This window comes from Oratosquilla oratoria, chromosome 4 (assembly GCF_046742065.1).
Source record: "Oratosquilla oratoria isolate Oo_2021 chromosome 4, ASM4674206v1, whole genome shotgun sequence".
NCBI classification, from domain to species: Eukaryota; Metazoa; Arthropoda; class Malacostraca; order Stomatopoda; family Squillidae; genus Oratosquilla; species Oratosquilla oratoria.
Genome location: NC_134780.1, coordinates 26,488,255 through 26,512,121, shown reverse-complemented (window position 1 = coordinate 26,512,121; position 23,867 = coordinate 26,488,255). Strand labels below are relative to the sequence as shown.

Sequence of the window (23,867 nt, the reverse complement as noted above, 5' to 3'; positions counted from 1 at the left end):
ATTAGTTAATCAATACCTTTTCCTGCAGAGAGATCAAGGGGAGGTGTACCTGTATTTTACCAGTATAGTACCCAGTAATGGATAGCTTGCCACATAGTACAAATCAAGGTTGGTTGAAAGTTAGGATGTAGGAGTATGACAATGAATATATGCATCTTTATGAAAGTTAGCATGTAGAAATATGACCTATGAGTATATGCGTCTATATGGAATTGATAATCTTCTCACTGAAATAAACTATTCTGTTGCAGATTCTAGTGGTAATAGAGGATCAAAGGAAATGGATTTTTCTGTTTTAGGAGATAAATCTGCACTTATGCAGAAATTAGTTGGGGAGGCAATCCAGAAGATTATTAGTGAGAACCCCATTCTTGCTGGAGTTGATCATGCAACGCTTATGAAAAAGATTGATACGAATGCTCTTATAGCAAGTACAAGCAAAAGCTTAGAAGATGAAACTAAAGATTCACATAGTAATAATGTTAACCGTGATCAGGATAAGAGTTCCTCTGGTAAATCAGTAAAAAAGCATCGCCTGTACTTACCCCCACCAGGCACTCCCAGTTACAACCCAACTCCGATTAGCGAGTTAAATAAACGTAAGAAAAATGTAGCAGCTTCGGTAGATACATTAGACATAGAAAAACTAGAAAACGATAGTGATATTACAGATTTTTCCTCGGATGATGAAGAGGCCAGTAAACGTAAAAGTGAATTTGATTTGCTGGAGGAAGTTCTTGTCGAAGATTCTCTAAACAGGAAAACTTCAAAACGATCACAGAAGAAGACAATAGGGAAAATTATGAAAAAAGTAAGGAGTGAGCATTCTGCTAGTAAAGAAGCTTTGAACATAGCTGATCCACCATGTACAGAAACTACTGAAACTACCAAAGCAGGAGGGGTTAGAGAACAGAAGTCTGTCCAAGGAAATGATTCAGATAAGAGTGCTAATTTGTCATCCTTCCTCCCACCCTCTCCTGTTTTTACTTCTTCTAGTGATAGCTTTAATGAATTCAGTTCTGTTAACTGCATTGGTTCCACAACAGGTGAGAAAGATAAGGGTAATATTGATTCAGTCCGAAGGGAGAGCAAACAGACTCACTGGTCTGTTAAAACAGGTGAAAATAAAGAAGTCTCCAAGGCAAAAGTTACCAGTAACCAGGAGTGTACTGAGACCACTCCTCCTTCTGTAAGTAAGTCAGTAAAAGAGGATATGAAAAAGGAGAGAAAAGGATTATCAGGTCATAATTTTCTTCCTCAAGTTGTATCCTCCATAAGTATGCCGAAACTGAAAAGACCCGTCAAAGACCCGTCAAAGACCCGTGCACAGTCACATTCTCACTCTTCTAAGAGTGTTGAGGATAATATGGATATGCTCTTGCAGAGGTTTGATGGCGACAGTAATAGTAGCAGCAGAGATGATACAATCCAGAGTGGAAGAGCAACGTCTCGGGAAGGGAAGCCAACAGGTTACAAAGTTGATTTGGACAAGGAGATTCAAAGTCTAATGTTTCCTCTGAAATCTAGGAAAGAGGCAGAGACTACTTCACAGGTATCAGATGAGCAGCAACCACAGGAGGAATGCAGTAAAGATGATGAAAAACAAGAACAAGATGTTCGTAAACCTGATGGCAGTGAATCAGAGAGTGGCAATGAAAGTAGGAAGTCTTTGGCGGGGAAAGCCAGTGATGAACATTCCCTCACAAGTTTGTCTTCAGAAGATGAAAGAAGTAAGAGAAAGCGAAGTAAATCAGTTGATTCCCAAGATTCAGATGAATATTATTCAAGGAAAAAGAGGAAAAATTTAAAAAGGAAAAGAAGCAAAAGTAAAAAACATAAACATCACAAAGACAAAAAACCTGCCTCTGAAGGTTCTTCAAGTGAGAGAAGTGATGATGAGAGTGAAGAAACCAGTGGTGAAGGGAAAAGTAGAAAACATAAAAAGAAAAATAAACACAAAAGATCAAGTCGTAAGAGTAAGAAAAGTAGATCAAAACACAAGAAACGAAGTAAACACAAAAAAAGTAGGAAAAGGAGAGATTCACATAGGAGCAAGTCTGATAGTCAATCAGATTCGGATTCATCAGAGGAGGATGAAAGAGACCTTGTTGAATCCTCAAAGAAACGATCAAGTGTTGAGAACTCCAAAGATGAGGAAAATGTTATGGTGGCTTTAACACAGGATCATTCAGAAGAAAGGAGGATAACTTCTAATAAATCAGATGAGTATGTCCGCATGACGAGCAGAAGTGAAAGGAGACCCAGCTCAGACAAGGATAAATCAAAGCTTATGGTAGATGATCCTGAGCATGAGAGGAAATCACACAGATCCAGTGAAAGAAAGTCAAGTATAGAAGATAGAAAAAATAGATCCACTGATTCTGATAGGCTGGGAAGTATAAAGGATAGATATAGCACAAGCAAGAAGCATGGAAGCATAGAAGATGACAATACAACGCATGACACAGATGATAAGACCAGAGAGAGACAGGGAAGACTGAACATTGAAAAGGAAAGGAGAGAAAGCGAAAGAAAGTCTGAGAAAGATGAACATCGAAGTCATTCCCATAAAGAGTCGAGCAGAAGGCCGAGTACTGAGAAGGAAAGAAGAGAGATTGAAAGAAAGTCGGAAAAAGAAGAAAATCGAAGTCATTCGTATAAAGAGCCAGGCAGACGGCCAAGCACTGACAAGGAAAGACGAGAAAGTGAAAAAAGGTCTGAGAAAGATGAACATCGAAGTCATTTGTATAAAGAATCAATTAGAAGGCCAAGTACTGATAGAGAAAGGAGAGAGAGTGAAAAAAGGTCTGAGAAAGAAGATTTTAGGGAAAGACAGAGAAAGACAAGCACTGAAAAAGAAAGAAGGGAAAGTGAAAGAGAATCTGAGAAAGAAGTTTATCGAAGTCGTTCAGACAGAGATTCAAGAACTCAAGAACAAACAAATACCTTAGGAACCTCTAAGCAGGGAGACCAAATGAGAGATGGAAGAGAAAGAAAGAGTGCTAGTGAGACAGAAAGTACAAAAGGTAATGCACAAAATGGAGATGTTTATAGCACAGCCAGAACACCCACACGTGTGTTGACAGACACTTCCTCAGACTTCTTAGCCACTCCTTCAACTCATAATCGCAGTACAGAGGTGGATTTGTCCTCGCCACCAGATTCATCCGACAGCATTTTTTCAACAGCTCCTGAGCAAATGTCCATGTTTGACATTGTAATTTCAAATGTTAAGAAGCTGGCCCCAAAGAAGAAAGTTCTCACTGAAGTTTCAGTATTCAATGATGTTGGTGGACAGACAGGTGAAAGTGGTACTGATGCATCAAAAAAATCTTCAACAAGTAGAGGAAGCTCAGGAAAAGAAAGTTCACACAGCAGCAGCAGCAAAGAGCACAGTTTATCTCACCATTCTCATTCATCAAAAAGAGATAGCAAGTCTCACAAACATTCTAGTGAATCATCTTCTCAAAAAAGTAGCACCAAAGACAAATCAAGCGATAAGCACAGTAGTATCAGTAGCAGTTCTAAAAGCAAACCAAGTCAGCATCATAGTAGTATCAGTAGTAGCTCCAAAAGCAAGATCAGTGGGCATCATAGTAAGAGTTCTCATAGAGGAGAAAGCAGCAGTAGAAGAGACAGCACTAGCTCTGGAAGCAAGAAGTCCAGCTCAAATAGTGGAAGTAAGAGGTCAAGCAGTAGCGGCACAGGTGAATTGGGGAGCAGTAAACATGAAAACATAAAGAAGAGAAAGGACTCTAAAGGTATGTGAAAGAGAAGTGTTTCAGAGAAAGATGTAGATTTGTATAAGAATGTCAAATATTTGCCAGTGTGATTCTTGACTAAAGTTGAGTAACACTGTCAACAGATGCTGGGGAAGGGTCACCAGATACATCAGCTTTGGAACAAATTCCAGAAGAAGACTGGAATGATCTTATGAATGATGTTAGTGATAATGCTCACACAAAGGTAAGTATATGTATAACAATATTGTAAAGTATTATGTGCATATGTATTGCCCTTTTTTATTTTTTTTTAGCAAAGTTCCACAATGGAAACAAGACAGTAATTTCTTATGTACATGGTTGATTTCTACATGACTTTTTTATTCTTCAATTTTTAGAATCGGTCATCAGAGTCTGATCAGTATGACTTGGCCAAAATAGATGATGATCAAAGTTCTGACCACGATGATGTCGATGGCTTTGATCCCAGTGATCCAGATGTTTTAGAGGAATGTCGTCAAATGTTTGATGAATACAGCCCAGAAGAATGTGAGGAGGATGAAGCCTTATTAGCATCTCTACGGAAGGTAAAATGCCAAGTCAGATATTTTTTTTCCAAAGAAACATATTATGGATGGTACATAGTATTACAATTTTTCCTAGCAGAATAAGGAAATTAACATTCAGTGATTTTAAGTAACTTTCGAAGTCATCATTTTCTTTTGTACGTGTTTACTTTTAATTCTACTTATGAAAATATCAGAATACAAATAGTGTTATGTGTTATTGTTGTTTGATTAAAGAAGACATAAGCATTGGACATGGACTAACAGTACATACATACATACATATACCAAGGCTTTTTCCCCCTTCCAAGGGAGGTAGCCAAAAAGGGAAAGGCATAAAAACACTCCCACCCATTTCATCCCTAAATACACTCCACACCCCTCCCACCCTTCCTCTCATCTGAGCACCTCCTGGATGACGGGTCATCCCTGCACCCTGCCCACCGCCCTGGGTCAGAAGCAGTGTCGCAAGACACAGTACATCCACAGCGAGGCCGCTTCATTTAATCGGCGACCCCCCCTCTCCGTCCCCCTTTGCATATAAGGTGAGGACGGGGAGAAATCCCTTCGGGCTGCGTCAAAATCTACTCACACACACTACCCCACCCCCCACTTCCCCGCCCATTCCTCCTCATGCAGTCACAACATCATCCATATACAACCATTCTCCACTCACCTCTGTCTTCCGTCCTCTCCCTTCCTTCCTCAACAGTAGAAGGAACAGTAATAGTGATAAATATCACTATCATTGTTAGTCCATGGCCAATACTTATGTCTTCTTTAATCAAACAGCAATTATAATTGTTGACAAAAGTTTCACTGACAGTTATATGGGCATATGGAAAGAATGCACGAGAAAAGACTAGCAAAAAAGAATGTACAAAACAGAAGTGGATGGAGTGAATTTGAGAGGAAGACTGAGAATAGGAAGTAGGGGGTATTAGATGCAAGAGGAATGTCTGTTGAGCAAGGAAGAGATAGTGCAGAAAATAGGAGTGAATGGAGAGTGCTTGTAAATGGATGAAAAAAAGGACACAGTCCAAATAGATGTTCTCTGCAATATATTTTTTTTTTAGTAGACGTGGGAAGGGTGGCATGATAATGAAACAGTAGAGTTAACAAAGCTCCAGTTCATAGAAACAATTGTGGTGCTGATAGTCACTGCATCGCTTCCTTTATAGGGGGAAGTGGCCAATTTGTATGTATGTGCTGACAGTTCAGAGTGATGGTAGAGTTTTGAGATATACAACTTTCAAGGTAGGCAGTATAAATGAAGGTTTTTTGGGGGTATGCTGTTGTCATGTTGGGGGTCAGCAGTTATGCCCAATGAGATAGGTGTTACTATTCTTGGCTGCAGTTTTGTGTTTATGTTGTTGATTGATTAATGATTACTGTGTCATTTGACACAGTAATATCCTGTCTGGGGTATTGGCTGCATGTTATTGTGGCAGAGTAGCATGCAGTTGATACTTTAGGGTCTATATGAGGCGCCCCTACGGACCAGAGCCACGCATCATTTTGTCTGTGATAGAGGAAAACTCTGTACATAGAGAAATGATGACACTTTTATACCATGACTGTCCCTCCATTATGCTGTCCCCCAACCCCTTGTTACTGTCCTGTACCATTTCTCTGAATATTCATTTCCTTTTTTTCGCCTACGTACCGTGTGGTGGGGGCAAAAGAATACTGCCACCAAGTATTTCCACTTGAGTCGTAAAAGGCAACAAAAAAGGGATGGGGGATGGGATTAGGAGTCCTACTACCTGTAGCCCCAAAAGGGGATATTCCTAAAAAAGAAAGTAAAGGCATAAGAGGGTCTGGGAGCTTTCCAACCAGTACCCTAAGGTTTGGGTCTTTTAATGTGCGTGGATGTGGTACAGATGAGAGTAAAAGGGAAGAGATAGGCAGTATGTTTGTGAGAAGAAAGATGGATGTACTGGCTTTGAGTGAAACTAAAATGAAAGGAAAGGGCAACTGTGAGTTTGGGAGTGTAGCTGGGAGGTACTCAGGAGTGAAGAGGGGACGAGGGAGAGAAGGGGTGGCTATACTAGTAAGTGAAGAGATAAGTAAGCGGGTAGTGGAGTGGAAGGAGGTGTCATCAAGGTTGATGTGGATGAAGGTGAAGCTGGGAAAGGAGATGTGGGTTTTTGTAAGTGCGTATGGGCCTGGTAGTGAAAAGAGCGTAGAGGAAAGGGAGGCTTTTTGGGTAGATATAAATGAGTGCATAGAGGGATTAGGGAGAAATGTCAATGTAGTTGTATTGGGAGACCTAAATGCTAGGGTAGGAAATGAACCAATTGATGGAGTGATTGGGAAGTATGGAGTTCCAGGTAAAAATCGTAGTGGAGAATTGATGGTGGAGATGTGTCTTGAAAGAGAGTTGATGATAGCAAATACAGTGTTTAAGAAGAAAGTCAAGCATAAGTACACATGGGAGAGGGTGGTGGATGCTGTAATGATTATAATTTATCTTATATTATTTGTTCTTGTTTTGTTATCATTTGTCTGTGATTTTCATTTATTATTAGTTATATGTCAATTTATTATTATTTACTATTTACCTGTTTGTTTATTATTTAACTATACCTATGCATTTATTTATGTATTTTATTTGTTATTCACATCATTATAGTTTTTATTTATTATTAATATGTTTTTTATTTTCGCATCCGACCTAGATATGGATCAAAAGGTCTCCTGTCGGCATGCTCCGCCTTTGTAATCCTTTGTAATCCTTTGATAGAGCATTAATGGACTATATAGTGGTGACCAGGAGTATGGTAGGAAGAGTTAAGGATGTACATATTCTAAGGGGAGAGAGTGGGGGAATATCAGATCATTTCCTGGTGGAAGGTAAATTGAGAGTGGAGAATAGGTGGAGAAAGAGGAAAAGGGCAGAAGGTAGGGAGGTACTTAGAGTGAACTGCTTAAATGAGGAAAAAAAAGAGAATGAGTATAAGAAGAAGTTGAGAGAGGAGTGGGAGAGAATAAAGGATAGAGTAGAACTAGGAGTGGAGGAAGAATGGGGATGGTTCAAGGAGGGAGTCATAAGGTGTGCAAAGATGGTGTGTGGAACGAGGAGGGCGGGAGGAAATAGAAGGAAGGGTAGTGAGTGGTGGGATGAGGAAGCAAAGAAGGGTGTAAAAGAAGAAGCAGGCATTCATAGAGTGGCTACAAATTAGGACGAGGGAATCGTATGAGAGGTACAAAGTAAAGAGGAAGGAAGTTAAGCATAAGATAAAGGAAGCAAAAAGGAGAGCAGATGTGAAATGGGGAAAGAGTATGACAGAAAATTTTGAAAGTAATAAAAAGATGTTTTGGAAGGAAATAAAAAGAGGAAGAGTAGGCGAATCAAGTAGAGAAGAAAAGGTAAAAGGTGCAGATGGAGAAATGATAATGGAAGAGAAGGCAGTGAGAGGAAGGTGGGCAGAGTATTTTAGGGAGTTGCTAAATGTGAAGGAGGATAGGGAGGGAAAGGTAGTTGCAGTGGGAAGTGCTAAGAAAATGAGAGTGATGAGTGATGAAAATGGAGGAGAAATAGGGAAGGACAAAGTGAAAGCAGCTGTTAAGATGATGAGAGCAGGTAAGGCATGCAGAATGTCTGAAGAAAGGAGGTACAGTTATGGTGGACTGGCTGGTGAGGTTATTTAATGTTTGTTTAAGAGAGGGTAGAGTGCCGGAGGACTGGAGGAGTGCCTGTATAGTTCCGCTTTACAAAGGAAAGGGGGACAAGTGTGAGTGTAGTAGTTTCAGAGGGATCAGCTTGTTGAGTGTAGTTGGGAAGGCTTATGGGAGGGTCTTGATTGAGAGGATTAGGAGAGGAACAGAGGGAGTAATTGGTGAGGAGCAGTGTGGGTTTAGGACAGGTAGGGGATGTGTAGATCAGATTTTTTTGGTAAGGCAGATATGTGAGAAAGCTATATGAAAAGGTAAGGATGTTTTTTGGGCTTTCATGGATCTGGAAAAGGCTTACGACAGGGTAGACAGGAAGGCACTGTGGGAGGTACTGCAGATATATGGGATAGGAGGAAAGCTGTTAAGAGCAGTCAAGAGTTTTTATGAGAGTAGTAGAGCTTGCATTAGGATTAGAAATGGAGAAAGTGAGTGGTTCGAGGTAAAGGTGGGACTTCATCAGAGATGTGTTATGTCGCCCTGGCTGTTCAATCTTTACATGGATGGGGTGGTGTGAGAGGTGAATGCAAGGGTAGTGGGTCAGGGGTTGGAGATGAGTAAAGAAAATGGAGAAAAGTGGGAGGTGAGCCAGCTGTTGTTTGCTGACGACACTGCGCTTGTGTCAGGATCAGAGGAGGGATTGAGGAAGTTAGTGACAGAGTTTGAGAAGGTGTGTGAAAGAAGGAAGCTGAAGATAAATGTGGGTAAAAGTAAGGTGATGAGATATACAAGGGGAGAGAGTGACAGTAGGCTGGAAGTGAGCATTAAAGGTGAGAAACTGGAGGAAGTGGATAGTTTTAGATACTTGGGTGTGAATGTGACAGGAAAGGGAGGAGTGGGGGTGGAGGTAGAATGTAGATTGAGAGAAGCGAGTAAATGCCTTGGTGGATTAAAAAGTGTAATGAGAAATAGACATCTGGGAATGGATGCTAAGAGGAGGTTATATGAAGGAGTGATTGTGCCAACAGCACTGTATGGGGCAGAAACATGGAACATGAGAGAGGAAGAGAGAAGGAGTTTGAATGTGTTTGAGATGAAATGTCTGAGAAGTATGATAGGGGTTACTAGGCTAGATAGAGTAAGAAATGAGGAGGTGAGGAGGAGAACAGGGGTGGAAAGGGAGTTGGGAGATAGGGTTGATGAAAAAGTATTAGGATGGTTTGGACACATGGAAACAATGAGTGAAGAAAGATTAGTAAAAGAAGTGTGGAAGGAGTGAATATGAGGGGGCGTCCTAGGATGAGGTGGATGGATGGGGTGAAAGGGGCTTTACAAAAGAGAGGAATGTCAGTGGAGGAAGGACGGGAGAGGACAGAAGATAGGGGTGAGTGGAGAAGGGTTGTGTATAGATGAGGCTGTGATGCATGACAGGGAGTGGGTGGGGGATGGGGAGTGAGGAAGTATGTATGAAAAAAAAATTGACGCAGCCCGAAGGGATTTCTCCCCGTCTTTCTCCTTTTCTGCATGAGGGGACGGAGAGGGGGGTCGCCGAATATATGAAGCGGCCTTGCTGTGGATGTGCTGTGTCTTGTGACACTGCTTCTGACCCAGGGCAGTGGACAGAATGCAGGGATGACCCATCATCCAGGAGGTGCCAAGATAGGAGGGAGGGAGAAGGGTGGAGGGGAGTGGAATATATGGGAAATGAAATGGGTGGGAGTGATTTCTATGCCTTTTTCTTTTTGGCTACCCCCCCGTGTAAGGGGGAAAAAGCTTTTGGTATATGTATGTATGTATGTGTCATTTGAAGTGTGAGTCTCCACACTTGTCCCTGGCAACTTGTGGAACCTACTGTACTCAGCTTAAGGAAAAAAATTTGTATGGAAAAAGAACAGATAGAATGAAATCATAATCATAGCCATATCCATGTTGAATTGCCTTTTGGTCTTTGTGCTGGCTATGGCTAAGAACTTGTAATTTAATCCACTAAGGAAAGAGAAAAATGCCATGAACATTTTCTCTTCAATAAAACTGACTGAATATAGATAAACGCTAAAGATAGGATATGGAAAGTAATAGCTACAAGATTAAAAGTTTGCATGTAGTCTTAAATCTACAAACTTCAACAAAGACATTCATGCCAGGTTATCTCGCAGAGCAGGTGGTGACTGAAGTGTTGAAAAAATTATTTATACTAATTATATGTTAAAAAAAAAATTATCTTTATTTTTCATATAGATGAAAAAGAGGCCTTCAGAGGAGGAGGAAACTAGCTATTCAAAGAAGCAACGCATTGCAAAAGAAGGAGCGTTTGGTAACATGATCCCAAAGCCTGCTGTGAAGAAGAAGAAGACTCCTACTCAGGTGAGTATCAAGGAAATAATTTCATAATTGTAATTTGATAGCTGGAATTGTGAATTTGCACAATATATATTCATTCAGGCCACACACACACCTTTATAAGGGAGATAAGGCCCCTTGATGTATGTATGTGTATTCATTCAGTGCATTTGTTGAGAGATTGTTTTGATTTCCCTCGTCTTTATTTTGAACCAATGTATTCTTTACCAAGTTGTTTATGGAGCAGTAATTTGCCGCCCTTTTTCTATTTTTATTTGATTAGTTGCAACTTTCGTAAAGGCCCAAAAATATCCTTACCCTTTGTCACACTGCCTTACCACAAAAATCTGATCCACACAACCCCTGCCTCTCCTAAATCCACACCTATTCTCACCAATTACTCCCTCATTTCCACTCCTAATCCTCTCAATTAAAACCCTCCCATAAGCCTTCCCATCTACATTCATCAAAATGATCCCTGTGAAACTACTACACTCACATTTGTCCCTTTTTCCCTTGTAAAGTGGAACTACACAGACACTCCTCCAGTCCTTTGGCACTCTACCCTCCTTTAGACACACATTAAGCAACCTCACTAACCAGTCCACTATTACTGTACCTCCCTTCAAACCCACTGCATGACATTCATCTAACCCATGTTCCTTACCTGCTCTCATCAATTTCAGAGCTACATACACCTCATCTTTTCTTATTTCTCCTCCATTTTCCTCTCCCATCATCATTTTCTTAGTGCCTCCCATTGCTACCACCAGTCCCTTCCAATCCTTCTCTACATTGAACAGCTCTCTAAAATACTCTTCCCATCTTCACCTTCTCTTCCATTAAGATCTGTCCATCTGCACCGTTTACCTTTTCTTCTCTACTTGACTTGCATTCCCTTCCTCTCTTAATTTCCTTCCAAAACATCTTTTTATTGCTTTCAAAATTTTCTCTCATACTCCTCCCCATTTTACATCTACTCTTCTCTTAGTCTCCTTTATCTTTTGTTTTGATTCTCTTCTTTTTTCTTTTAACTCATATTTTTCTCTCATCCTACTTTGCAACCAGTCCATGAATGCTTCTTTTTTCTCTTCTACTACCGTCTTCACTTCATCATTCCACCACTCACTACCTTTCCTTCTATTTCCTCCTATTCTCTTTGTTTGACATATCTTTGCCCACCTTGTCACTTCCTCTTTGAAACACCATACTCCTCTTCCACTCCTACTTCCACTCTATCCTTCACCAACTCCCACACTTCTCGCAGCTTCTCCTTGTATTCCTGCTCCTTTTCCTTCTCATTTAAGGAGTTTACTCTAAACACCTCTCTACCTCCTGCCCTTTTCCTCTTTCTCCACCTATCCCCCATTCTCAGCTCACCTTCCACCAAAAAAGTATCTGATATTTCCCCACTCTTTCCCCTAAGAACATGGACATCCAGAACTTTTCTTACTCTTTTCCTGGATACTGCTACATAGTCCATTAGCCACTTCAGTACGAGTCAAATTCTCATACGCAGCATCAGCTGCCATGTGTATGATTCATCACACTACTTGCATTATGAAATTTAAAGCCACTGCTGTATTATTCATTCTCTTTTACTCTAATAATAATAAATAATAATAAACACAGAAAACGTGATCAAACCAGTTCACAGAATCCTGGGGTAACTCATGTACAACTACAAATCAAGCTGCTGACATCGACATCCTTGTGTACCCACTTGCGACTCATGACGCCTGTGTAGGCATCATCATATCAAACTGGTTAAAGCCTTATCAACTACCCTTCCATCCACCACTCTCTCCCATGTGTACTTATGTTTGACTTTCTTACTAAACACTGTATCAGATATCATCAACTCTCTTTTCATACACATATCCTCCATTATCTCTCCACTATGGCACTCCACACTTCCCAACAACTTCATCTGTTAATAATGGGTAAGGATGTATTTTGGGGCTTTATGGATTTGGAAAAGACTTATGACAGGGTAGACAGGAAGTTACTGTGGGAGCTTTTGCAGATATATGGGATTGAGGGAAAGTTGTTAAGGAGTGTAAAGAGTTTTTATGAGAGTAGAAGAGCCTGTGTTAGAATGGGAGATGGAGAGAGAGCAAGTGGTTTGAGGTAGAGGTGGGACTGCGTCAGGAAGATGTCATGTCACCATGGCTGCTCAGTGTGTACATGGTGGTGCAGGAGGTAAAGGTGAGGCTAATGGACAGGGGACTGGAGGTGGTTTAAGAAAATGGAGAAAAGTGGGAGGTAAGCTAGTTGTTGTTTGCTGATAACACTGCACTTGTGGCAGGGTCAGATGGGGGATTAAGGGAGTTAGTGATAGAGTTTGGAAAGGTATGTGATAGAAGGAAACTGAATGTAAATGTAGGTAAAAGCAAGGTGATGAGATGTACAAGGAGAGAGGATGGGAGCAAGTTGGAAATGTCTTAAAGGAGAGGGGCTGGAGGAAGTGGATAGCTTAAGGTATTTGGGGCTCTATGTGGTAGTAAAAGGAGGAGCAGAGGTAGAGGTAAATTGTAGATTGAGAGAAGCAAGTTAATGCCTTTGGTGATTAAAAAGTGCCATGAGAAATAGGCATCTAGGAATGGATGCAAAGAAGAGATTGTTTGAAGGGGTAATTGTGTCAAAGACTTCATGTGAAGCAGAGACAAGGAAGTTACTGTTCATAATCATGAACTAGATCATGAGAGATGACGAAAAATTTTAGGTAGACTTTTGCTACCCTGGTAATAACTGTGAAAATAATGCCTTTTTATGTAGCCCTCTTATTCCCAAAAATGTATATAACTTGCATGAACATATGTAGGCGAAATTGGCATACAATCTTGGATATGGGGGAAATTCAACTAGAATTTATAATTTTTAGATAAATGTTGAGAAAGACATTAATTGTGTTATAAATGGGTGAAATTAGACTATTAAATGATGTAACAGGTATAATCCCTGACCAAAATTATAAAAAGAAATACAAATATATTTTGCAATCTCTGTAACATGCTTTGTTGATCCTGCAGTCACAGAGGGAGGGACTTTAATACCTTACTAGCAGAACCTGTGAAAATTTTCACTTGAAAATCTTAAAGCCTGACAATGGTGGTAAACTATGTTCATTTGACCAATATAATACCTCAAATGTCTACCTTCATTTACATTATTTCTTCGTTGTCTTATTCTGTTCCTCATATTTTCAAGATACTGCCTTCTTTCCTCTTCATTCATATCATCTCTTCACTGTAAATCTGTTCCGCAAACTTTCAAGATGATTTTCTCTCTCTTGATTGTTCATATTATTCCTCAATGCTTGCATTTGTTCTCTATTATGGTCTCGCATTATTTGTCTTTCTTGTGCTTGTAATTCTTCTCGTCTTCTTCTCTGGGGTTCCCTTGCTGCCTCACTCTGTTGTCTCACTCTTCCATGTTTTGGGCTTTAGTTGAAATACCAGTAATTTCAAGTCAAAATAACAACTAAGTTTTGTAGTTTGACGAACTATATAATTTGTAGTATCCATGATAAAATGAATCCATCCAAAATATACTTGTGTATGTGCAGGAGAGGCATGTATAGACGTTTGAATTATCGTCAAGGAATCTATGGATAAACTTGAACAGACGTTTGAATTGTCTTCATGGAACCTAAGGAGCGTGACGAACACTATTAAAATATATATTTATTTACCCATTTAATTATTTATTTGTTAACTTCTTGGTTTATTAATTTATTTATCTGTTTATTTATTTATTTAAATATCCACTTATTTTCGTGAGGTTCTGTCAGGATTACAAAGGCGGAGCATGCCGACAGGAGACCTTTTGATCCATATCTAGGTCGGATGTGAAAAAAAAATCATATTAATAATAAAATAATAAATAAAAACTATGATAATGTAAATAACAAATAAAATACATAAATAAATGCATAGGTATAGTTAAATAATAAACAAACAGGTAAATAGTAAATAATAATAAATTGACATATAACTAATAATAAATGAAAATCAGACAGACAAATGATAAAACAAAAACAAATAATATAAGATAAATCATAATCATTACAGCATCTTACTTAGGTATTTATCTAAATGATTCTTAAAGCTTCGAACTGAACTACATTGCACTACCTGTGCAGGAAGTTTATTCCATTCATTTACTACACGGTTGGCAAAGTTGTTTCTACCTACTTCCAAATTGAATCTATTTCCGGACAGTTTGAGACCATTGTTTCTTGTCTGATTCTCATTCAATGTAAAAATTTTGTCACTTTTGATGTTGTCAATTCCCTTTAGAATTTTAAAGACCTGTATCAAGTCACCTCTGAGTCTACGCTTTTTTAGGGAAAACAGATTCATATGTTTAAGTCGATTTTCGTATGATTTATTTTTGATATTTGGAATCAGTTTTGTGGCTCGCCGTTGTACTTTTTCCAGTCTGTCAATGTCTCAGAAAGCAAAGCGACATGACGTCACACGTTACCCGTTGGAAGCGCGGAATGCGCAGCGGACTCTCGAGTCGTCTCTCTCTCTCTCTCTCGTTAGATAAATCATAAAGGCAATACAATTTTGTGAATCGTTTATGTCATGGCACAATAAACTTTGATAGACGTTTGATTATTCAAGCCTTCACCAAGGACAGTTCAACAATATTCGTATAGGTTTAACTTACTGTACATTAGTTCGTCATTCAGCTTCCCACCATATAACGCAATTTACGTATAACCGGAGACTATGCAAGCAGGGTTGCCAGATGTAAACTGCCGAAAGTCGCGAGCTGCAGGACTGAAAGTCGCAAATTTCTGGCTAAAGTAGCCCAATATATAAGTATACATATATATGTATAATATATATATGTATGATATACATATATATATATATATATATATATATATATATATATATATATATATATATATATATATGTAAATTGCAGGAGCTCGCACTTGGTGTTGATGGCATTTCTACTTTCAAGAGTTCACTCAGATGATCAATTGACTGAATAGAAGAATGACATGCTACATATAGAGAGAGACGAATTTCAAATTTACTAAGTTTATCTTCTTTCTTTGATAGAACAGACTTGATGCTCATCTGCTTGTCACTTTCGATACATTTTGTTCGTGTTTTAACGACTCACTGTGTTTTTTAAATCCGTTCTGTGAGCTCTCATGTCCTTTCTACAAACTTTACAACGTGCCTTATTTCCATCTTCTTTCATTTCCGCTAACCATTTTTCAAACGGGGGATCCTTTATCCAGGCACACTGAAACGTTTTCGAGTAGTTTGACCACCTCTTCATTTTTAGATCTGTGGAACTCACAACACTATGATCTAGAAATGAAGAGGTGGTCAAACTACTCGAAAACGTTTCAGTGTGCCTGGTTAAAGGATCCCCTGTTTGAAAAATGGTTAGCGGAAGTGAAAGAGGATGGAAATAAGGCACGTTGTAAAGTTTGTAGAACGGACATGAGAGCTCACAGAACGGATTTAAAAAAACACAGTGAGTCTAATTAAAACAAAATGTATCGAAAGTAAATGACAAGCAGATGAGCATCAAGTCTGTTCTATCAAAGAAGGAAGATAAACTTAGGAAATTTGAAATTCGTCTCTCTGTATATGTAGAATGTCATTCTTCTATTCAGTCAATTGATCATCTGAGTGAACTCTTGAAAGTATAAATGCCGTCAGCATCAAGTGCGAGCTCCTGCAATATATATATACTGTATATATATATATATATATATATATATATATATATATATATATATATATATATATATATATATATATATGCAGAAAAAACCACTGGGAAATAAGAGGCTTAGTCCGAACGTTTTCGTCTATTTAAGGCGAAAACGAAAACGTTCGGACTAAGCTTTTTATTTACCAGTGTTTTTTCTGCATATTATTTTCACGTGTGCCTTGTGAATTACTGCAATATATATATATATATATATACATATATATATATATATATATATATATATATATATATATATATATATATATATATATGGCTACTTTAGCCAGAAATTTGCGACTTTTAGTCCTGCAGCTCGCGACTTTCGGCATTTTACATATGGCAAACCTGGTAGGCTGGTACTGTAGTATGGTACGTGTGTTCCCGCCTGTCAGTACCGCTGCCCAACCAGTCTCCGTTGTGAATTCATTTGTTGTGATTACCGGTACTGTAAGTCTAACTCTTATTCTTATGTTAATGATCCCAGTTAACCAATATTAAGTAATTATTTATGTTTGTACGTTACAAAAATAAGTTACGGTAGCCTTTCATTTGCTCATTTATACATACATATACCAAGGCTTTTTTCCCCTTACAAGGGAGGTAGCCAAAAAGGGAAAGGCATAAAATCATTTCCACCCATTCCATCCCTGAATACACTCCACACCCCTCCACCCTCCATCTTATCTGAGCACCTCCTGGATCACGGGCCATCCCTGCACCTTGTCCACTGCCCTGGGTCAGAAGCAGTGTCGCAAGACACAGCACATCCACAGCAAGGCCGCTTCATTAAATCGGCGACCCCCTCTCCGCCCCCCCCCCCATTGCATAAAAGGAGAGGACGGGGAGAAATCCCCTAGGGCTGCTCAGTTATAGTAAGGAAAATACATTTGTTTCGGACAATTCTTATTTTTGTGATCCCAATTTAGATAAAATCAGTAAGAAACTATCTTTATCAGTATAATCTCACATAATATGTCTTCGATCGTAGTAAATAAAATGATATAGTAAGGTTATGTGGCCCTCCATACCAACAGAGTTGTGGCCCTTTGGGAAAAAAGGTTGCACACCCATGGTCTAGGGCATTAGGATATGAACGTTTGTGACGTATCTTCCTCCCACGCTGCCGCCTTTAGTTACGTATTACGAGTTTACGACTCTCGTCAGATTTTGAATTTGAAAATCTGCAGGACAACTTTGCCAATAGTATTCTATACTTTCTTAAGGTCAAGTCGACAGTGTGTCTAATATTCGCATAGGTTTAACTTCTCTTAGTTCATCATAAAGCTTCTCACTATATGGCGTAATGGTAATATGGTATTCGAAGATTCGAAAAAATTGTCAACGAAGTCGTTTCTACTCAAACGAACTCAAATGAGTTCGCATGTGTGAACATGCGCTCGGCTAGATTATAAACATTTGTGACTTTACCTTCTCAGCTCTCACGCCTTCATAGCTGCATTTAGTAACATATGCAATTCGGCGAAACCATTAATTAAAAGTAGAGTACCAAAAAGGTAAGCCGAGTTTATTTTATGTTAATGCTGATTTTTGTTGAAACAGATTATGATGGAAAGGTATCAGAAGCTAAAGGAAGAACATGCTATATTGCAACGAAAGTTAAAGGAACAAGCCGCTGATAAAAGTTTTCCCGTCACATCTTCACCAAAATCTTCATCATCATCATCGTTTAGCATGAAAGCGCATTCAGCAGGTAACGTTTGAATGTACAGGGTGGTCCGAATGTATTGTTACTTCTACCAATTAAGGTACAATATTACAATAATACAAAATGCACGTTCTGGATGAAAACTGCTTGTAAGTGAGCACATGAGCATGCCCATTTAGGCAAGAGCATGGGGGCTGTGCGAGTCAGTTCGACATGACGTCACTAAAAGATTCTGTAAATCATCTCCTCCTAATATGACAATACTGTGTTCTTATTTTGTTCTATTGCTCTTAAAGTAAATAAACTGAATCCAGGACATGTATTGTGTATTGCTTTAATAATTGTACCTCTATAGTCTATTTGTAGGGGTAGCAAGACATTCGGACCACCCTGTACTTTTATAAATACATTTTGTACTGGAATGAGATGAATATACTACCAGAATGCTACTATTTAGAATTTTCCGGAAGATTAGCAATATTTTGTAGTACATATTTTTGTGTTTTTTGTAACTTTGTAAAGGAGACTATGCTTCATTTCCCTCAAACTTGTCCCTTCACACTTTTAGTCAGAAAAAGAATGGCACCTGTGTCCAATGTGGCAGCTTTCATGAAACCCAAGGATAACCTCAAGTCTCACCCTAAAGCCAGCCAGCACTCTCAGCCGTCATCAAGTTCAGCACAAACAAGCGACTCCCACTCCCAACAGACCACTGCACAGAGTCACAAAAGGGCTAAAAGAACGGCTCATCAACCCAAAACTGTAAGTGTTATCCCATTGAAAATTTTGTTTTAAGAAATGACTATCTCTGCATGGGAATTTTATGGCGTGGCACACCAGTTAGTACAGGGATTGTGGTCTTGAAGCAACTGTAAAAGGTTAACAAAATGTTGAAATGTAAGGGGCTTGTGGGATGGAGCTATGCATTCTTTCTTTTGAGTATATCCTGCTTAAGATATGGGTGGAGTCGTTTGGCATTAGCAGTTATAAGTTTGTACAAGGCTTACCAGCTTGAAAGCAACTTGTACATTTGGGAAATAATGAAGTTACTCCTCGCTCACAATTTTTTTTATTTTTTTTTATTTATTTTTATTATTATTATTGCTCAGATGAGAGGGAGGGTGGGAGGGGTGTGGAGTGTATTTAGGGATGAAATGGGTGGGAGTGTTTTTATGCCTTTCCCTTTTTGGCTACCTCCCTTGTAAGGGGGAAAAAGCCTTGGTATATGTATGTATTATTATTATTATTATTATTATTATTTTTTTTTTTTTGTGAAACATAGGTTATTATTTTTTAAGTTAATAACTTGCTACGGCAATTCAAATTTTTACCCCACCTTGCAAATGTGAAAAACAATTAAATTGCTATCACCACCATTAATGGTGGTAATTAATATTTGAGAAAAAAATGTAGATGAAGTGAAGCTTCACAAATTCCCAGTCTGGACCAGCCATGAAAATCCAAGGTCAGGTGGTTTCTTTACTTACAATGTTGGGGAAAGGTAGAGGTTCTGGAAGAGCTAAGAAGGAACAGGAGTAGAGAAAACTCAAATTAAATTGTGCAAGATGAATAAGATTGAGCATTTATATTACTTCATACTTTTAAATGTGGGTAAAAGTAAGGTGATGAGATGTACGAGGGGTGATAAAAAAGTAATGACAGTAATACCATATATTTTCACGGTACAGAGGTAAATCCAAATAGTGGCCTACATTCCTTCAAAGTACTCCCCTCCTGCCTCTATGCAACGTTCCATCCTCTTTCGCCACTTCATGAAGCACTCACGGTACTCAGAAGCCGATATACCTCATAGCTCTGAATTGACTGCTCGCGCCAGATCTTGGATGCGATGAAACAGCTTCCCTGTGATTGCACCCTTGATCTTTGGAAACAACCAAAAATCACAGGGAGCAAGGTCAGGCGAGTAGGGTGGGTGTGGGAGAAGTGTGATCCCCTGCTGCTCCAGGAACTGCACAGTGAGGCGAGCTTTGTGGGGGGCAGCATTGTCATGGTGCAGCAAAAGGCGCGATCGGCGACGGGTTGGTGCAGTCTTGGCCTGATATTCCAGGACTCGAGGAAGGACGTGATCAGTGTAGTACTGGGCTGTGATAGTACACTGTTGAGGCATTACATCCACACACATTGGTCCTTGTGAATTGAAGAAGATGGTGAAAAGGCGCTTCCTGCTGCGAAATCCTTCCTTCAGAATCTGAGGTCGAGGTCCTTCATCACTCAACCACACCATGTTAGACTGCTTGTCTCTGGTGGTGAAGAAAGAAATCCAACACTCATCTCCGGTAGCTACATCTGAGAACCGTTTCGGACCATTTGGCTCGAATTCAGCCAGCCATAGACGACAAATCCGCACCCGTTCGCTCTTCTGCTCTTCCATAAGCAAATGAGGTATCCATCGAGCACACTTCTTCCTCAACCCTAAGTGTTCATGCACGATGTCATGTGCGCTCCCATAACTGACACCGAGCTCCAAGGATAAGAATCGAAGAGTAACAGTTGGATCTTCGTCAATGATGGCCCGCGCATGGACCATCGTTGCTTCGGTCACGGATGTCCGAGGGCGGCCAGGACGATGATCATCTTCTAGCTGCAATTTTCCGGCTGCGAAAGCTCGAATCCAGCGGGAAACAGTTTCCAGTGATGGAGTAGACTCGGGAAAAACTTGCAACAATTCCTCTCTGATCTCCGTTGCTTTTTTCCCGAGTTTCCACCTTGTGAAGGTGTAGAATCTGCAGCCTTCTTTCGAAAAATCCATGTTTCTGGTTAGAGAGGCAAACCAACAATGACGCAATCGCACAGCGCAACGATAAAATGTAAGCTAGACAAACAGCGACAAGCTCAAACATGTAACAACAGGCAACACTTGCTGCCCCTTGCTCCCCGCCCCCCCAACACTTATAGTCTCTCAGCTACGAGTTCGACTGTCATTACTTTCTGATCACCCCTCGTACAAGGGGTGAAAGTGGCAGTAGACTGGAAGTGAGCATTAAGGGAGAGCGACTGGAGGAAGTGGATAGTTTTAGATACTTGGGTGCAAATGTGGCAGGGAAAGGTGGAGGTAGAATGTAGATTGAGAGAAGCGAGTAAATGCCTTGGTGGATTAAAGAGTGTAATGAGGAATAGACATTTGGGAATAGATGCTAAGAGGAGACTGTATGAAGGAGTGATTGTGCCAAAAGCACTGTATGGGACAGAAACATGGAACATAAGAGAAGAAGAGAGAAGGAGTTTGAATGTGTTTGAGATGAGGTGTCTGAGAAGTATGATGGGGGTTACTAGGTTAGATAGAGTGAGAAATGAGGAGGTGAGGAGGAGAACAGGGGTGGAAAAGGAGCTGGGAGATAGGGTTGATGAAAGAATATTAGGATGGTTTGGACACATGGAAAGAATGAGTGAAGAAAGACTAGTAAAAGAGGTATGGAAGGCAGATGTGGAGGGAGTGAACATGAGGGGGCGTCCTAGGATGAGGTGGATGGATGGGGTGAAGGGGGCTTTGGGGAAGAGGGGAATGTCTGTTGAGGAAGGACAGAAGACAGGGGTGAATGGAGAGTGGTTGTATATGGATGATGTTGTGATAGCATGAGGTGGAATGGGGGGGTGAGGTAGTATGTGTGAGCAAAATTTGACGCAGCCCGAAGGGATTTCTCCCCGTCCTCTCATTTTATGCAATGGGGGGTCGCCGATTTAATGAAGTGGCCTTGCTGTGGATGTGCTGTGTCTTGCGACACTGCTTCTGACCCAGGGCAGTGGACAAGGTGCAGGGATGACCCATCATTCAGGAGGTGCTAAGATAAGAGGGAGGGTGGAGGGGTGTGGAGTGTTTTCAGGAATGGAATGGGTGGGAATGATTTTATGCCTTTTTTCTTTTTGGCTACCCCCCTTGTAAGGGGAAAAAAGCCTTGGTATATGTATGTATGTATGTACTTTCAGCTTGACAGAAGATGCCTTTTTTACTGTAAAGAAACCAGTAAGATATATGTTTTGTCATATAATAGTCAAAGTTGTTTCATATGCCTTGAATGTTTAGTTATAGCATTGTATGAAAATGTGAGAAAATGCCCTATATAATATATATATATATATATATATATATTTATATATATACGGTATATATATATATATATACATGTATATATATATATATGTATATATATATAGATATGTATATATATATATATATGTATATATATATATATATATAATATATATATATATATATATATATAATATATATATATATATATATATATATATAAATACTCGCATATGTTCATGATTGCTGGAAATTTGGTTTCAGGAAACTCTTACCCGACCAACACTGCCAGCTGAGCCTGGGAGCAAAGTCCCACTGAATGTGAGACAACGATACCTCAATACTTTTGTTGATGAATGTCTCAAATTTTGTGAAAACAAATTAGATGCCTACAATAAGGTTAGGAGCTTTATAGTTGTTGGGTTTAAGCAGCATTTTACTATATTATAGAATCTGAGCCATATCTCTTTTCTCTATCATTGTTCATAACATTAATTTTTTAAAGTAATTTCCTTTGTCATAGATTGTGACTATTAACTTATATTAATGGAATAATTGTTTTCACTGTATGTCATAAACTTTCTGTATGATAATGTGTTAATTTTTAACCAGGCTGTTGCAGAAGAACAAGCATGCTATAACAGAGCACCAACAAGGATGGTGTATCTCAGTTTAGCAGTGAATACAATTAAACGTTTAAGAGCCAAAGAAATTAGTCAGGCAGCAGAAGAAATCCTTGAGAAAAAACCTGATAGTAAGACAGTTACTATTGTGTTGAGTGAAGTAGCTACTATAGTGTGGAAAATATTTTGAACATAGTTATCAGCTTGAAGTTGTAGATGGTAATTTTGCATTTTCTTGAATAGTTGCAGCATCAATCAGTGCTCCAGATATTGGAGAGGCATCAACGTCCTCAGGGAATTCATCAGCAAACCTGTCATCTCACCCAGTCAACCAGAACCACCGGAGTGAATCTCATTTTACCATCATTGCTGGAGGCGGGCAAAAAGGCTCCTGGAGTATTGAAAAACCAAAGAAAGCATCGGATGTAGACATCAACAGGGAGCTCAAAGGTCAAGCATCATGTTTAAAGTCAGTGAAAGAATGAGTGCATTCACAAGGATGTTGAAAGTTGAGTGAAACTTGGATATAACTGAGCGATGCAGCAAGGCATATCATCGTCATTATTATTATTTTCCTTTTAGTGTCTTCTTTTCAAACATTTAGCAAGGGGAGGGGGTGGTACTTCCATTTATTCATTTATTTATACATTTATTCAATCTGTCTTTAATATCTAAAACTGTTTCAAGACATTTTAAGTATTTAATATGTTGAGTGAAAATCTCCCTTGTTCAATGGTGCATAATATATAAGGGGTGAAGGGTAAAGACAAAATTATATGAAAGTGGTGTATGATATATTCATTAGTAACTATATATGATTATTGAAAATTGGAACCTGTAAAGTTTCTGTATTGTATTAGGAGGGGAATAAAAGCTTAGGTTATATAAATTAGAGTCAGCTTAATTGACAGCCCTTAGGATATTAGTTTCAGAAAACTCTGAATTTTTTAGTAGAAATGTAGACATGATAACTACTATTTCACTGGAAGGCAGTTTCATAGATAAATGTGAACAGCAGAATGTGTATGGGTTTTGCAGCTAAATATGTACATGTAAGTCGCCAACCCACTCAGGAATAGTACCAACACAGAGCACTTTATTCAGCACATTCACCCCCATACAGCTCCTCAGAATCTCTACTTTGAATTATTAAACAGCAGAATTAATGACCATGGCATGTTTCCTAGGAAACTCCAAGAGAAAACAGTAACAATTGAGTGGTTGCTTACAGCTGAATATATATATATATATATATACTCAGTAACTCGCTAATATTTTTAAACATCAGTTAAGATTTTATAAATATTCATGGAAACTTGGAGTCTTCTTCCTCTTTAGGTTGGAGGGGGTGGGGAAATCTGTATTGGGGGAACATGATCTGGAACTAAGATGTTCCCCATAGACCAGTACATGAAAATGATTGGTGCATACTTGTATGCAAGGCACTTAAACCTCCCAACCTCCCATCCCTTTCATAAAATCACACAACTTAGGCACATCTACCAACATCCTTGCTTGATTGTGGTACTCCCCAAG

The 23,867-nt window shown here is 39.3% G+C and overlaps 1 protein-coding gene across 2 annotated transcripts in view; it reads left to right on the top strand.

Moving 5' to 3' along the window:
* The window catches only part of LOC143024695 (uncharacterized), a 45,452-nt gene that overhangs the window by 4,967 nt on the left and 16,618 nt on the right, over window positions 1–23,867 (top strand). For both annotated transcript variants that reach the window (XM_076183707.1, XM_076183706.1), the window contains exons 2-11: window positions 29–108; window positions 252–3,761; window positions 3,866–3,966; window positions 4,121–4,309; window positions 10,142–10,267; window positions 17,555–17,705; window positions 18,229–18,422; window positions 21,973–22,107; window positions 22,321–22,462; window positions 22,575–22,781. In XM_076183707.1, coding sequence (XP_076039822.1) covers window positions 78–108; window positions 252–3,761; window positions 3,866–3,966; window positions 4,121–4,309; window positions 10,142–10,267; window positions 17,555–17,705; window positions 18,229–18,422; window positions 21,973–22,107; window positions 22,321–22,462; window positions 22,575–22,781 — 4,786 coding nt within the window. In that variant the 5' untranslated portion in view covers window positions 29–77. The remainder of the gene's footprint in view (window positions 1–28; window positions 109–251; window positions 3,762–3,865; window positions 3,967–4,120; window positions 4,310–10,141; window positions 10,268–17,554; window positions 17,706–18,228; window positions 18,423–21,972; window positions 22,108–22,320; window positions 22,463–22,574; window positions 22,782–23,867) is intronic.